At 47.1% G+C, this 13,756-nt stretch overlaps 2 protein-coding genes across 2 annotated transcripts; both read left to right on the plus strand.

Moving 5' to 3' along the window:
• The first annotated feature begins 54 nt into the window (after positions 1-54).
• Positions 55-2,222, plus strand: tstd3 (thiosulfate sulfurtransferase like domain containing 3). The gene is made up of 4 exons (XM_067238394.1): positions 55-325; positions 493-681; positions 1,075-1,234; positions 1,494-2,222. The coding sequence occupies exons 1-4, from the start codon at positions 193-195 to the stop codon at positions 1,549-1,551; spliced, it is 540 nt and encodes a 179-aa protein (XP_067094495.1). The 5' UTR covers positions 55-192; the 3' UTR covers positions 1,552-2,222.
• A 1,838-nt stretch (positions 2,223-4,060) lies between these two features.
• zgc:172323 (uncharacterized protein LOC564165 homolog) lies at positions 4,061-9,516 on the plus strand. The gene is made up of 12 exons (XM_067237417.1): positions 4,061-4,306; positions 4,884-5,043; positions 5,601-5,750; positions 6,259-6,378; positions 6,501-6,596; positions 6,732-6,866; positions 6,971-7,081; positions 7,350-7,460; positions 7,621-7,745; positions 7,986-8,545; positions 8,786-9,128; positions 9,221-9,516. The coding sequence occupies exons 1-12, from the start codon at positions 4,083-4,085 to the stop codon at positions 9,312-9,314; spliced, it is 2,229 nt and encodes a 742-aa protein (XP_067093518.1). The 5' UTR covers positions 4,061-4,082; the 3' UTR covers positions 9,315-9,516.
• Positions 9,517-13,756: the final 4,240 nt, after the last annotated feature.

Raw genomic sequence — 13,756 nt, forward strand, 5'->3', positions numbered from 1 at the left:
AGAAAACCGCAACGTTGTTCCGTCCTTGATGTGACCCGTACGCACGCTCACGTCAGTGTACGTCGTGAAAGTGTATGAACACTCATAACAGTGCTGTCAGTAGCTAGCAAGCAGCTAGTTAGGTAGACATGTAGAGGGCATAAGTGGTATTATAACGCTTTGATTTGTACGTATATAAAACGTGCATTTGACATGGCTCTCAAAGCTTGCAGAAAGTTTTCGGGAGTGATTCCCCGACTCTTGTTTAAAAGAAATGGCCCTCCTTTCCCCTGTGCCTCGAAAGGAATGCCATCAGACATGCCAGAGACTCAAACCCGCTGTGCTTGTAAGTGAACTTGACCTTAATTTAAAATAAATGATTTGTTTTTTCATCAAGTTCAGAATGTGTGTTTTTGATTGTGGGATGATAATTAAACAAAGTCCCAAACTAAACTGTTCAAAACCCGTAGATGTATGCCAGTTCAAGCTCTAAGTCAACGTTATATCTTTCAGATGTCCTGTGGACCAAAAGAGCGTACTTGTTGCGTAGTTTCAGCTCGTCGTCTTCGCCCTCCGAAACCAATGTGTCCTACGACCAACTGAAGCAAATCCTTGCCTCTAAGTCTAGTGTAGTCATAGATGTGCGCGAACCATGGGAGTTGAGAGAGTACGGACACATGCCGGGGTCAATCAACGTCCCTTGTGAGTAATAGCCAGCAAAACATTCAAATGATTTATCTGTGACATTCCGCCACTACGGATCATTCAGGGGCTTATTGTGCGAAGCGTTCACTGCTATCTAGAGTAGTAAACTACTATGTATCATATGATCACTTTTCAAAACAACCACCTTTCTTTCATAGGGCGAACGCAATGCTTATTCAGCTTTCTTGCCTGCTCAGTCATGCATGCACACACACAAGCAGACACACACAATGCTTATAAAATACACTTCTCCATACAGACACATAAGCAAACACAAAGACCCACCATTGTGAGGTAAAACAATGTCTGCTCTTTGGCCTACACCCTAACTGGCCATGCCTTGTGTAGATAGCATGTCCTCTCACTTAACCAGTTGAACATGTGTCCTAGTGGGCCAGGTGTGTGTTGCCCTGCAGCTGGACCCCGAGGAGTTCAGGGAGAGGTTTGGAGGAGACATGCCCCAGCAGACGGACCACATCATCTTCTCCTGCCTGGCAGGAATCAGGAGCATGAAGGCCCTGGACACAGCAGTCTCTCTGGGATACACAGAGTGAGACCCACCATCAGCATTTCCAACACATTCAGTGACCCCTCCCGCCCCCCCCCCCCCCAACACACACAGCAAATTATGCTTAAAATGTGTAAACATACAGTTCCACCATGTGTATGTGTGTGTTTGGCCTGTATTAATTATTTCAACATTATTTACCCTTAGTAAGTTAGTTATTTTATTTTTGAATACACTATAACATTTATTAAGCAGTTATACAACGTTTTCCTTGTCTCTTTTCTCCCCTTTTCTCTTGTAGTGTTCGGCATTACCCTGGTGGCTGGCAGGAATGGGCGGAGCTTGAGCAGCTGAACTGATCATGTTTTAAGTGTGCCATAATAAGGACTTAAAGAAGTGTATAAATGGTTAAAGTATTACTTTATAAACTTGATATAAACAGCTTATAAAGTCAGTGTCAATCTTTAATCGATGAAACTCAGTAGTCCCAGGACTTTAAATATGAGTGTCATTTTAAGTTTATACCTGCGGTGTAAATGGTTAACCCTTTGCATACCCATTTCCTTATGTAAGTAAGTAAGTAAGACTTTATTTATATAGCACATTTCATACAAGAATTGTAGCTCAAGGTGCTTTACATAAAATCAATAAAAACAATAATACAAGTGATAAACAATTCAAACAAAAATAAATGTATTATATCTTTTATTGAATCAAGTTTGTAGGCATTACTTTGGTTGAGTCATTGGACCTTTTGGAGAGGCTTTTCAGAGTAGAAACTGTCATTTGTTTTGACCTTTGAACTGGAGTTTGGAATATCAGCCTCTTCCTGTGGTGTTCATTCCAGACTATGCAAAAAGAAATTCAACTGTGATGGGATTAGACCCAAACTAAAGGCACAAATGTAGCTTTGGGCAAAAACATTATACATTTCAAACTGAAAACGTTTTGTAAATATATAAGCAGCAAGTGTGGTGCTCCACATGTAAAGACACTCATTTTATGGAAATGATTAAAACCCATTTGATTTATGTTTGTGTTTTATGACTGATGTCGAGTAAGTAAGTACATTTTATTTATAAAGCACACTCTAACACAGCAAGGCTGACAGAAGTGCCGAACAAAAGCAAAAAAAAATATATAATAAAAAAGACACCATAAAATACATAGTAGAAACAAAATACAAACAGTCAATAACAGTAAAATAAGTAACATCACATCTCAAGAGGTAGCAGTAGATGTTATAGGCCAGGGTGTCTGACTAGGTTGAATAATCTGGGAGTGCATCTCATATTGAAGCACTTCAGCGGAGCAGTCTGACATGCCGGCCACTGCTATGATGATCTACTGTATTTAATAAGACGTCCGAATCATGGCTGCATCTCAATGCGAGTTTGTCACTGGTGCTCCACTGAACATTAGCAGGCTCATTAGTCAACATGACGAACACCCCCGCCCCCCCCACTCTTAGTGCCCTGGTCAACCTGATTTACAGATTATTACCGATGTACTGTCACAGACAAAGAGTATACCCAATCTTGAATTTAAATTCATTAAAAACAAAAAACGACCTTTCTCTCTGCTTTGGTCTTTCTGCATTAAAAACCTGCTCTCTTTAGCTCCAACATACAACAGGGGTTCATCTACTGTGGCAAACAGTAGTAGAGCACCCATCTTGTTTGAATTCTATATGAATTCTATATGTCCTCCCGTGGCCCTCTTCAACTGAAACCCTGCAGACCTTCTGCACACCAGTGTGTAAACAAACTGACATCCAGGGGGGTTCTGAATGGAGAAATCATGTCAATGCTACAGAGCTGAATGTCACGTTGAGCTGATAACAGTAATGCAGTCGAGATGTATGAAAGAAATATGATGAAAGACCAATGTGTGTTTCCTTATTCATTCTGACCGAGTTTATGACATGATGTCATGGTTAGATTCTGTTCTGAGCACATATGTGGGTGAAGATAGCGTCTATTAGCATCTTGGAGACATGCTCTCCTTCACCCGATCCTCACATCTCCCTCACCCCACCCTGACATCACACACAACTGCCAGATCTGAGTTCAACAGGAAAAACTCCTACGCTGGAATATTCAATCATTGACTAAAGATATCAAATGTGTCATAGAAATGTTGAATGCAGGCCTGCACTGTATTGTACAGTTAAATGGTTTTCAGGGTCATGGTGGGGGTCAGGGTTTCTCCAACCCAAGTCGGTGGGAAGGCAGAGGTCCATAGAAAAATGCTTGCCAGTGTCTAATGTGACTGCGTGATTACATTTCTTCTTTTTTTATTGTAAAGATGACCACCTTGATGGCCCACTCTAATCAAGCCCCTTTGAGCACAGGTTATGGAACTTGTCTTTCTACTTCCACTTCTATCCTTCTCTGATGTGTAATTATCCCCCCCTCCCATCACAGCCAATCACATCACATTAGCTGTTTACCTTCTGCCCAATGGCATGCTGCCTCTCAGGCTTCTATGATCCCAGCTCAAGGTTCTCCAGCCCCAGCTGAGGGTTCCATTGCACCACCTCAAGTTTCTATTGCTAACAGTGGTCTGACAGATGTCTGTATGTCAGGACGGACTCTCTGTGGAGGAGAGGTTAGACATTCCTTAGAGGTTGGTTCATGAGCAGGGTGGGGGGCCAGGCTGGGGCAGGGTGGGGTTGAGAGGGGGGTGCACACTGCTGAGGGAGGCCAGATCAGGATGGGGGGGGGGGGGGGCAGGTGGAGGCAGGCCCTCTTCTGGGAGTATAAAAGATAGACGGGAACAGGAGAGTCTGTATGAGAGCTGCAGTAGAGCAGAGACAGCCCAAGGTAAATCTTCTCCACTCGTACAGAAGGACAGACGGAGCATCTTTCCCCTCCCAGACACCGCCACCATGAGTCGCTCCCCGGAGAGAATGTCGTCGTACCGCCGCCACTTTGAGGACACTAGCGCCACGTCTATCCAGGTCCGGATGTCCAGCCCTTCTCCTGTCAGGAGGCAGGATGGCCGGCAAGCCTCGGCCAGCTACTCCCGAAGCATGGCCACCACCAATAGCATGAGGGCCGAGGGGCGCCGCACCGTGTCCGCGGCACGCAAAACCCGCACCACGGGCCTCGGGTAAGACGCTCCTCTAAACCCCGAGATGGCTGTTGTATGTTCGATTTGACGTGCGTTTTTGATTCATGTCCAAATGAGGCTGCACTGACGTGATAAGGCTGTACCAAAGCTGAGGGTAAAGGTGATTAATCGGGACCGTTGTCACCACCACGGGCTTGTGACAGGTCTCTTCCCCTCTGCTGTCTCTTCACGCGTGGGTGGGGGGGCAGGGTGGGACTGGAGGATGGGCTGATTGGCCGAGGGTCCCTGTCGTCTGGCTGTGATTTTGACACCAGAACCAGGGGACGGAACCTTTCAGCCCTCACACGTCCGCGCTATCATCAGTTGCTCTCCTGATCACACCGGGATGACACAGCCTTGGGCCGGCCGGCTGGGGGCTGTTAACAGCACCTGAGGCATGCAGGGCACATACCACCACGGGGGCCTCAGTCAAGCAAGAGCCACGCCCCCCCCCCCCCCCCCCCCCCACACACACACACACACACACAAAACTGTTCCTGTGATCTATGTGTGTGTGGCTGTGGCACGGCAACGTGTGTGTACCTGCGTAGTGATGCATGCACATCTGTGGTTTCAGTGGCGGGACTCTGTGCGTGGGCTTTGGTGGCGAGAAAGCCATCGACCTGGACGTGGCCGCCGCGGAGAACCAGGAGTTCCTCGCCACGCGCAGCGGCGAGCGCAAGGAGATGGTCGTGCTCAACGACAGGCTGGCTGCCTACATCGAAAAGGAAAGACGCGCCCACCTGCGCACGCAACACGCGCCCAGATCCCTGCACGCGACACGCACACACACACACACACAGACGCACGTAGGAGATAGTAAGCTTGGGCCTCAGGTGCTACGAGATGTTATGTGAAACAGCGTGGATGCATAATACTAAGTTAACGTGGGTTTCCTGTCCTCTGGAACCTCCAGCAGCTCAGTGATAGAATGAGTCCGATGAGCGCTGCCTTGTCTGGGAGTGTCTGAGCATATGGGCGCAGCCCCCAGGCTGTGTGAAACGAAGGAGGCCATTACTCTCACCTCCATGGGCAGCCAGCGTCTCCCAGGCTAGGCCAGGGCTCTGGATGGCAGGCCTGGCAGAGGCGAGGGAGCACATAGAGAGCGTTGTACCTGGAGGGCACTGCGAGTCCAAGCGCACATAGAAATCCCATTAAAGTGGCTTCCGTGGGTCTGTTACTGACGAGCCACATCTGAGATATCTGCCAAGACTTCCTTCTCTGTCGGTTCTTGGCGTGGGTGCGAGGTAGGTCTAAACCCTCTGCTCGGTATCCTTGTTCTCCCCCCAAACAGGTCCGCTCCCTGCAGCAGCAGAATGCCCTGCTGGAGACGGAGATCGAGGCCTACCAGAACCGGTTCCAGAAGCCGTCGGGTCTGAGGCTGCTGTACGAGGAGCAGCTGAAGGAGATGAAGAGAGTCGCGGATCAGATGAAGGTCCAGAGGGTAAGGCACGATGACATCACTCAAAGCTTCTTTTCCCCCCCTCTTTATGTCGGTGTTCATCACATGACTGATCATTAGAGTGCTGGAGCTGAGTGTTTTGCTCCCGGAGAGCTTCACCCTTCGCTGACTCTCACAGGAGGCTTCTGGGCCACAAAGGCTCTTCTACAAGACGTCAACTTGGTGTTTTCAAGGTTGTCTACCTGGTAACAGTATTCTATCCTCAGGCCCAGCGGGCGGTGTCTCAGCGTGTTAGCATGCAGCCAGGCACAATGTCCTCAGCTGTGCTTTACACAGTCACATAAAGGAAGCTGTGAATCACACACACACAGACCCCCACACCCACACACACACACACACACACACACAGAACCAGCTCAGGCATGAAGAAAGGCCCTGTATCTGCATTACTGCACATAGCCTTGACTTCCTGTCCATAACTGCCATCATTATCATTATGATCTTCATCATCGTCAATCCCCCGAGGCTCATACTGCACATGGTGTTTCAGGAACTTGCGCTTGCAGCCAAGCAGGCCATGAGTGGCCAGCTGGAGGCCATCAAGATAAGGTACGAGGAGGCCGTGGAGCTGAGGAGGAAGGCTGAGCTGGAGATCGAAGCCTTCCGTCCGGTGAGATGACTGATGGTTTGACCTACCTTACAGTATGTAACACCTTCACTGATGACCATTCAAGCGGGCCCATTATAAAGCTGTGTGTGTGTGTGCGTGCGTGTGTGTGTGCATGATCTTAGGACGTGGACGCGGCCACCTCCACACGCATTGTTCTGGAGAAGCGCCAGGAGCAGCTGGAGGTGGAGATCGAGTTCCTGCAGAGGGTTCACCAGCAGGTGGGTGCTCATACAGCTCAACAAGATTCATCCCGGTTTATTGATCCTGATAATCTCCCAGTCTGGTATGTCAGCGTCTAGGATTCTGTTTCATGTCAACTGAAGGTGAAGTCATCAAAAGTTGATTCTCCACAGGAAATCGAGGAGCTGCTGAAGCAGATCTATTCGGCTCATGCCCAGGCTCAGAGTGCTTTCGCCTTGCCGGACCTCTCGGCTGCACTCAAACAGATCCAGAGTCAGTACGACGACATCGCAGCCAAGAACCTGAAGGTATAGCCCTTCTCCCAGGAAGGTGTCTGTCTGTGTGTGTCTGTGTTTGTTTGTTGATTACATGAATTGAGTTGGTCTAAAGTCCTCCTACTGTGTGTGTTTAGGAAATGGATAACTGGTATCAATCGAAGTTCGAGGATATAAGCAGCAAAACTACGAAAAGCGTGGACGTGGTCCGGAACGTCCGGCAGGAGATAACCGGCGCCAAGAAAGAAGTACGTCACGGATGAAGAGAAACACATATTTCTTATTGCTATTGTCAACTACATGAACATTTGGTTTAACAAGAACATTCCAAATTGATTATTAACCTTTACAGTAAATGTCCCAGTAGGAGCCATAGCTGGCAACAGTTGAAGTCTCTTCTGTACATCTATGCATAGCACGCCATGCTCCTTAGTGAACTCCCATCCATTTAAGACTTCACATACTGCATGACATCATGTGATGAGGAGATCATGACATCACCCTCTCGCGGTCCAGATCCAGAACAAGGAGCGTGATATGGAGTCTCTGAGGACCAAAGGGGACGCCCTGGAGGCCCAGATCCGAGAGACCCAGGAGCGACACAAGAAAGAGCTGGAGGACATGCAGGTGAGGGGTGCTGAGGGGTTCAGGAGCATGGAGGGGTGGCACAGGGACCGGAACAGACAGAGAGAACAGGGAAAGGCACCGGAGATCCATAAAGTTCAGCGGCAGACGTCTCAAATCAAGTCGATTTTATAAAGACTCTGAGTCTGTCTCCATGTGACAGGCCCGCATCCAAGCCCTTCACCTGGAGCTGAAGTCCACCAAGGAGAAGATCGCACTGCACCTGAGGGAGTACCAGGACCTGCTGAACATGAAGATGGCTCTCGAGATCGAGATCACCACCTACAGGTAAGGAGGCAGCATCGCAGACACCTAGGGGGTTTATCAGGGATTCATCAGACACACAGCAGGCCAAGGCCACTCTGTGTGAATAGATGTGTAGACAGTGGACAAGCATTGTTTATACTAATGTAATGGACGTTTGTTTGTATGAGCTTTTAATGCCTTTACCACTAACCATTGTCTTATGTGTCATTACTCAATCATAACTATTGGTTGCCTGTCCCTTTCTTCTTCCTGTCTCAACAGGAAGCTGATTGAGGGCGAGGACTCTCGCCTCTCCACCATGGTGCAGAGCATGTCTCTGATGAGCAGCAGTATGACTGCCATCGGTAGTGGAATGAGCATGGGCTTTGGAGGAGGGATGGGAGGAGGAGGAATGGGAGGAGGAGGAATGGGAGGAGGAGGAATGGGTGGAGCAGGAGGAGGAATGGGAGGAGGAATGGGTGGAGCAGGAGGAGGAATGGGAGGAGGAGGGATGGGTGGAGCAGGAGGAGGAATGGGAGGAGGAGGGATGGGTGGAGCAGGAGGAGGAATGGGAGGAGGAGGGATGGGTGGAGCAGGAGGAATGGGAGGAGGGGTAGGAATGGGAGGAGCAGGAGGAGGAATGGGAGGAGGAGGAGGGATGGGAGGAGGAGGGATGGGTGGAGCAGGAGGAATGGGAGGAGGAATGGGTGGAGCGGGGATGGGTGAAGCAGGAGGAATGGGAGCAGGAGGGATGAGTGGAGGAGGAATGGGAGATGGAATGGGAGGAGGAGGGATGGGAGGTGGAATGGGAGGAGGAGGGATGGGAGGTGGAATGGGAGGGGGAGGGATGGGAGGAGCAGGAGAAGGAGGAATGGGTACAGGAGGAGGAGGAATGGGTGCAGGAGGAGTAGGGGGAGGAAGAGTTGGAATGGGTGGAGGAGGAGGAGGAATGGGAGGAGTAGGAGATGGAGGAATGGGTCCAGGAGATATGAGTAAAGGAGGCTATGGTGCTGGATTAGGGGAAGGACTTGGAGCTGGGGATATTGGAGGATCTGGAATTGGAAATGGTGTTGGTGGAACAGGAGGAGGAATGGGTGGAGGAGTAGGTGGTGGAGGAGGAATGGGAGGAGGAGCAGGAGGAGGAGTAGGTGGAGGAATGGGTGGAGGACCTGGAGGAGCTGGAGAAGGAGGAATGGGAGGAGGTGGAGTTGGAGGAGTGGGTGGAGGAACTGGAGGAGTGGGAATGGGTGGAGGAGCAGTAGGAGTAGGAGGTGGAGTAGGAGGAATGGGAGGAGGAGTTGGAGGAGGAGTGGGTGGAGGAAGAGCAGGAGGTCCTGGGGTTGTGGCTGGAGGAAATGGAGTGAAGGTGAACCGCTCCCAGCAGCAGGCGGTGGAGATGACAGAGAGGAGAACCGTGCTGATAAGGTAAGAAAGGCCTCGTCTCTAAACTCCTCCCATTGGAAACCACAGGGTGACACCAGACGTGCAGAATGAGACCGTCATGTGTCTTCTCTCAGGACGGTGAAGACAGACGAGGATGTGCTGGAGACAGACCAGCAGGAGCAGACCTACATCATCTCTGGAGCTGCCGATGACTCTGATGAAGAGTAGGCTGGGTGACCTCTTCGTACACCCTCCTGCCCCTTTTCCCGCCACCCCTCAAGCTTTTTCCTGATGACCTGCATCTGACCTTTGATCTCTGACCTGGACACAAGGCCCTAGCCTTCACAACCCTTATGTTAGGTCCAGAAGCCTTTCCTAGGTTCTTAACATATCCCTTAAAACTGCTTACAAATGATTGTATCCACATCGAATAAAGTTCTTAACAATAAATTACTGGTGTGTCTTATCATTAATTTAATTAATTTGCCACTGTGGTTGATTTGCACTGAATGCCGAATTCTGTATGATAGAGAGGGAGAGAGACTGTAAAAATCAGACAGGGTGAGTGATACAGAGATAAATTCATAGTGAGAGGACTTAAGACCTGAGCTGAGAGATGCAAAGAGGGGGTAAGAGAGAAAGAGTAAAAACAGTCTCCTGGGGCTTGAAGGGGCGAGGCCAGCACTCTGACTGACTGAGTAAAGAGATGTGTGAGTGGGTGGGTAGGGGGGGGGGGGGGCTGGGGTTCAAGCCATGGGGAGATGGGTGGAGGGATTAAGGCGAGATGGGGGGCAGATCCGTCAGTCAGCAGTCTGTCCTGCCTGCAGAACGATGGCTCACAGGCACTCCCCGTTCCCATTCCATCCACTTCCTCACCTCCCGCGGCCTTCGCTGATCGGGAACGATCGGATCTCGTCAGTGTTTGCCAAACACACTCAACGTCCCGGCTGGGGAGGCATGGCCGGACGGGTGACAGGGCTGCTGAAGTTACACAACACCAAGACACTTCGGGTAACAACATGTAGAAATTAAACTGAAAGTGTGTCCGATCGAAGTTGGAATTTCTCATTTGATATGATATTTAGCAAAGACACGTGATGTGATTGATCGATGGAATTGACAGGGGTCATACATAACTCTAACTATAGTGAGAAACTACCAGACACAAACATTTTCGTTACTATAAAACTAAAGATTAACCCATATAACCTTGATGTTAATTTATTCAAAATAAATACGACAACATGCTTTTCAAGAAGCAAGCAGGCCAAATAACATGTTAAATTGCAGATCCTTGTAAACCAAGCATCTGGAATGTCACTGCATTTATGAAAATATAAATGATATTAGGCTATATTGATCTGTATAATTATATTGGACGTAATAGGCATACTGTTCTCCCGTAACAGCCATTTTCTCTTTCATAGTGAGAGTGCAGACCCCGAAACTGAGAAAGTATGACACAGTCTCATTATAAATTGTAGGCCTACCAGAAACTAGCCAATAGATATCATTATGACCGTAGGCTATCTGTCTCCGTCCAGCTGACATGACAACCTTTTGCGATCTGAATAGAGCAATTATCCGGATGATACTGAACACAGACATGTACAGTGTTAATCAATATTACCTATTCCGTTCCCGTGTGGCCGTCATTTCCACAAGCTCATTCCACCCTATACACAGGCGCAATTAGCCCGTTTGTGAGTTTTTTCTGCTTATTTCTGAGAAAAAACGAACCCAGAAATGTCAGTCTAATGAGGATCTGCCAGACCCTCTCAGACCGTGTTTGGCCTTGATTCACATCATTAGATGATATTCTGTTCAATGTTATAATGTGCATCCAAGCTAAATGAGAGCCAGACCATATAAATAAAACGAAAATAAATAAATAAATAAAATACAAAAAAATTCTTACAAATAACAAAAATTCGCTATATAAAGTAATATTTAGTAGGCTAATATCAATATAATTAACTGAAACAATAAAGACCAGCGGTTGAGGGCACGACCCCCCTTACAGTAGTATGATATGTGGCGACAACAGGGAGCTATCCATGGTGCTGTTATCCAGCTCCATCGCCTGGTCAAGAGGGAAACACTCCACATGTGTTGGTAGCAACAAAATAGACAAATGGCGAATAGCTAGCCTACCTCGCCTATGTGGAAATCTTTATCGACGTGTTATCAAAGACCATTATATGAATGTATTTTATGTTTTTGAAATGTCCAATTCTTTAAATAAATTACTTGGCTAAAATATATTTACAAATGTCTGCGCAAAAGGCTAAATGTATTTCTCATTTTAATTCCACAATAGCCTATGGTCAAAATAGACAAAACGACCAAATATAGGCCAGCAAGAACACCAGTAATTTATTAATTATCATTCCACACTCACTGGTGTTGTTGCCTGGCAAGACATCTAGCTCAAGTGATATGAGCACGAATGGTCTTTATTTCTTTTACATGTAATATCTATAAATGTTCTAATCTAAGAAATAATTCATTCTTTTGTAGCCAATTGATTATTGTAAACGTCAGTTTAAACGTCAATGATAATTTTTGATAATTATTTAAACATTTCTGGTCCATTAATCACAATTTTACAATTTTGTAAGTTCTGGTTATGTTAGATTTGTACACGTATGTGGTAGGCACGCGCTGCATTTTATAGGTTATATCTACTAACCCATATTGAATTTGATGCTATAGGCCTACATCAAGAAACGACCTATTGGCAGGAAGCGAGCTGTTTTCCCATGCACTAGAATTGTTGAGGGCCAAAAGTTTGACTTCTTTGAAACTTGTGAATTTCTGTCACTTCATGCATATGTTTTAAGTGTCTAAATCCCAATTAGGATCGGCTGACACGCTGCGCTATTCATCAAGAGCCCTCCCTGAATACATTTGCCTAGGAATGAACTTCACAAATAGAGCTCGCGCTAAATGCGCTCGACAGCAGAGAGAATCGAATAGAGTGACGGTTTCATTCTGAAGCGCTCGAGTGAGAAAAGGTATGAATTTATAAGGTACACCGAAACATTTCAATTCAGACAACTTTACGCACCATTATCTGCGTCTTCTCAACCGAAAAGACAGAGTTAAAGTTAGGGAAATTTGCCTCAAAAGCCGGCACAAACTTTGTTAAGACTTTGAATACTGAAATGGAGCGGCCCACTTTTAAAAGGGAGCATTTAAAAATAAGAGCATGCATGAACAGAGTTGAATCACCGGCCTCTCATTTCGCCACTCTCTAATGTGATTTTGAATATAAGTCTGGGTTAAAATCCCAATCATGTCATCTGGTGGGACTCCCATACAAGCATCATTACTATTCAAACGCTTCGGTAATGTTCCACCCGCACGTCTACAGCAGCTGGTCCGCCCTTTTGTCAGGCCAAAATCTTCCCGTGAGGTGGAGATATTGTGCTATAATAACAAGTAACTGTGTGAAAACAAGAAAACAAACATCCTAGAAATAAGGACAATTCAATCCTTGTATAGCCTGTAAAGTGAGCAAAGCCAATATGTATTAGGCTTATATATTTAGGTATTTATACTATCATACTAAAATAGTTTATTTTTTAATACTTTTTGTGTAAATTACAAAGTAGGGATTGTGCCTCATAACACATAGACGTCCCCAATAACCTTTTGCGACTGTGATAACACCTGCGCAACTGTTCTGTCGTCTGCATGCTGTGCGTCAGGGAAACCATGCACCTGTTGTAGAAAGCTATAGTGTATATGAAGCTCGTGACAACGACGGTGTAGCCAAACACTGACCCAAATGAATTCGTGGGAAATCTGAATAAAAAGCATTTTGTTTGGAGTTTGCGAAAGAGAGGTGGCTTGTCTGTTTGAAAGGAGCCTGAGCAAAGTTTATGGTCGACATAAAAAATGTGTTGTCAGGGAGCTCCGTGGGTCTTGAGTGGTGCATTGTAGACGCTACCGAAGGAGAGAGGTGAACCCGGGCTCCCCGAGGCAGTTTAGGAGGCTGAATAGAGCTCCCTGGTGGGGCATTGGGCCCTGTAGCCTTGCTGCTTTCAGACGGGTTGTTCTTCTGCATTCATGACCCGTTATGGGCCAACCAGTTAAATCAGAACCCCACATCGACCGGATTGTAAAACAGAAGCGTTAGCTATAGCACTCTTCTCTGAAGACCCGGAGAGGGGGAAACAGGCCAGCTCCCATAAAAACGTCTTCCCCTGGTCCAATTATTCAGCGGTTTGTTATTTAATTACATTAAGGACTCGGGAAGTTCGTTAAGAGGGTAGACCTTGTGGAATGCTGTGACCGGCTCCGCAATATTGTTCTGGAATAAAGCTGCGACCATGTAATTAATGTGTCTTTGAAAAAGACCTAGACAATACCGCCGGTCAAGCTATTTAATTTCATTTAATTTTCCATCCCATTTGCTCCGAACACTGCTTTCACTTCTGACACCAAGCCTTTGACTGTTCACTGTGCTTCAGTGCGCGCATTGGAATGGGATTCACCCATGCTTCTCCCGGGTTAGGGAACCGAAAGGACATGTCTCTTTTCCTCTCGAAGAATAATTAATTTCACTTAGAGAACTGGGAAGACTTTGAGCCACAGGACGAGAATGAGAGTTGCCACGGCTGGTGTGAGAGGTTTTGGGGCCGAACCCGTTATTCCCTGGTGGA

The sequence above is a fragment of the Osmerus mordax genome, chromosome 6 (assembly GCF_038355195.1).
Source record: "Osmerus mordax isolate fOsmMor3 chromosome 6, fOsmMor3.pri, whole genome shotgun sequence".
NCBI lineage: Eukaryota > Metazoa > Chordata > Actinopteri > Osmeriformes > Osmeridae > Osmerus > Osmerus mordax.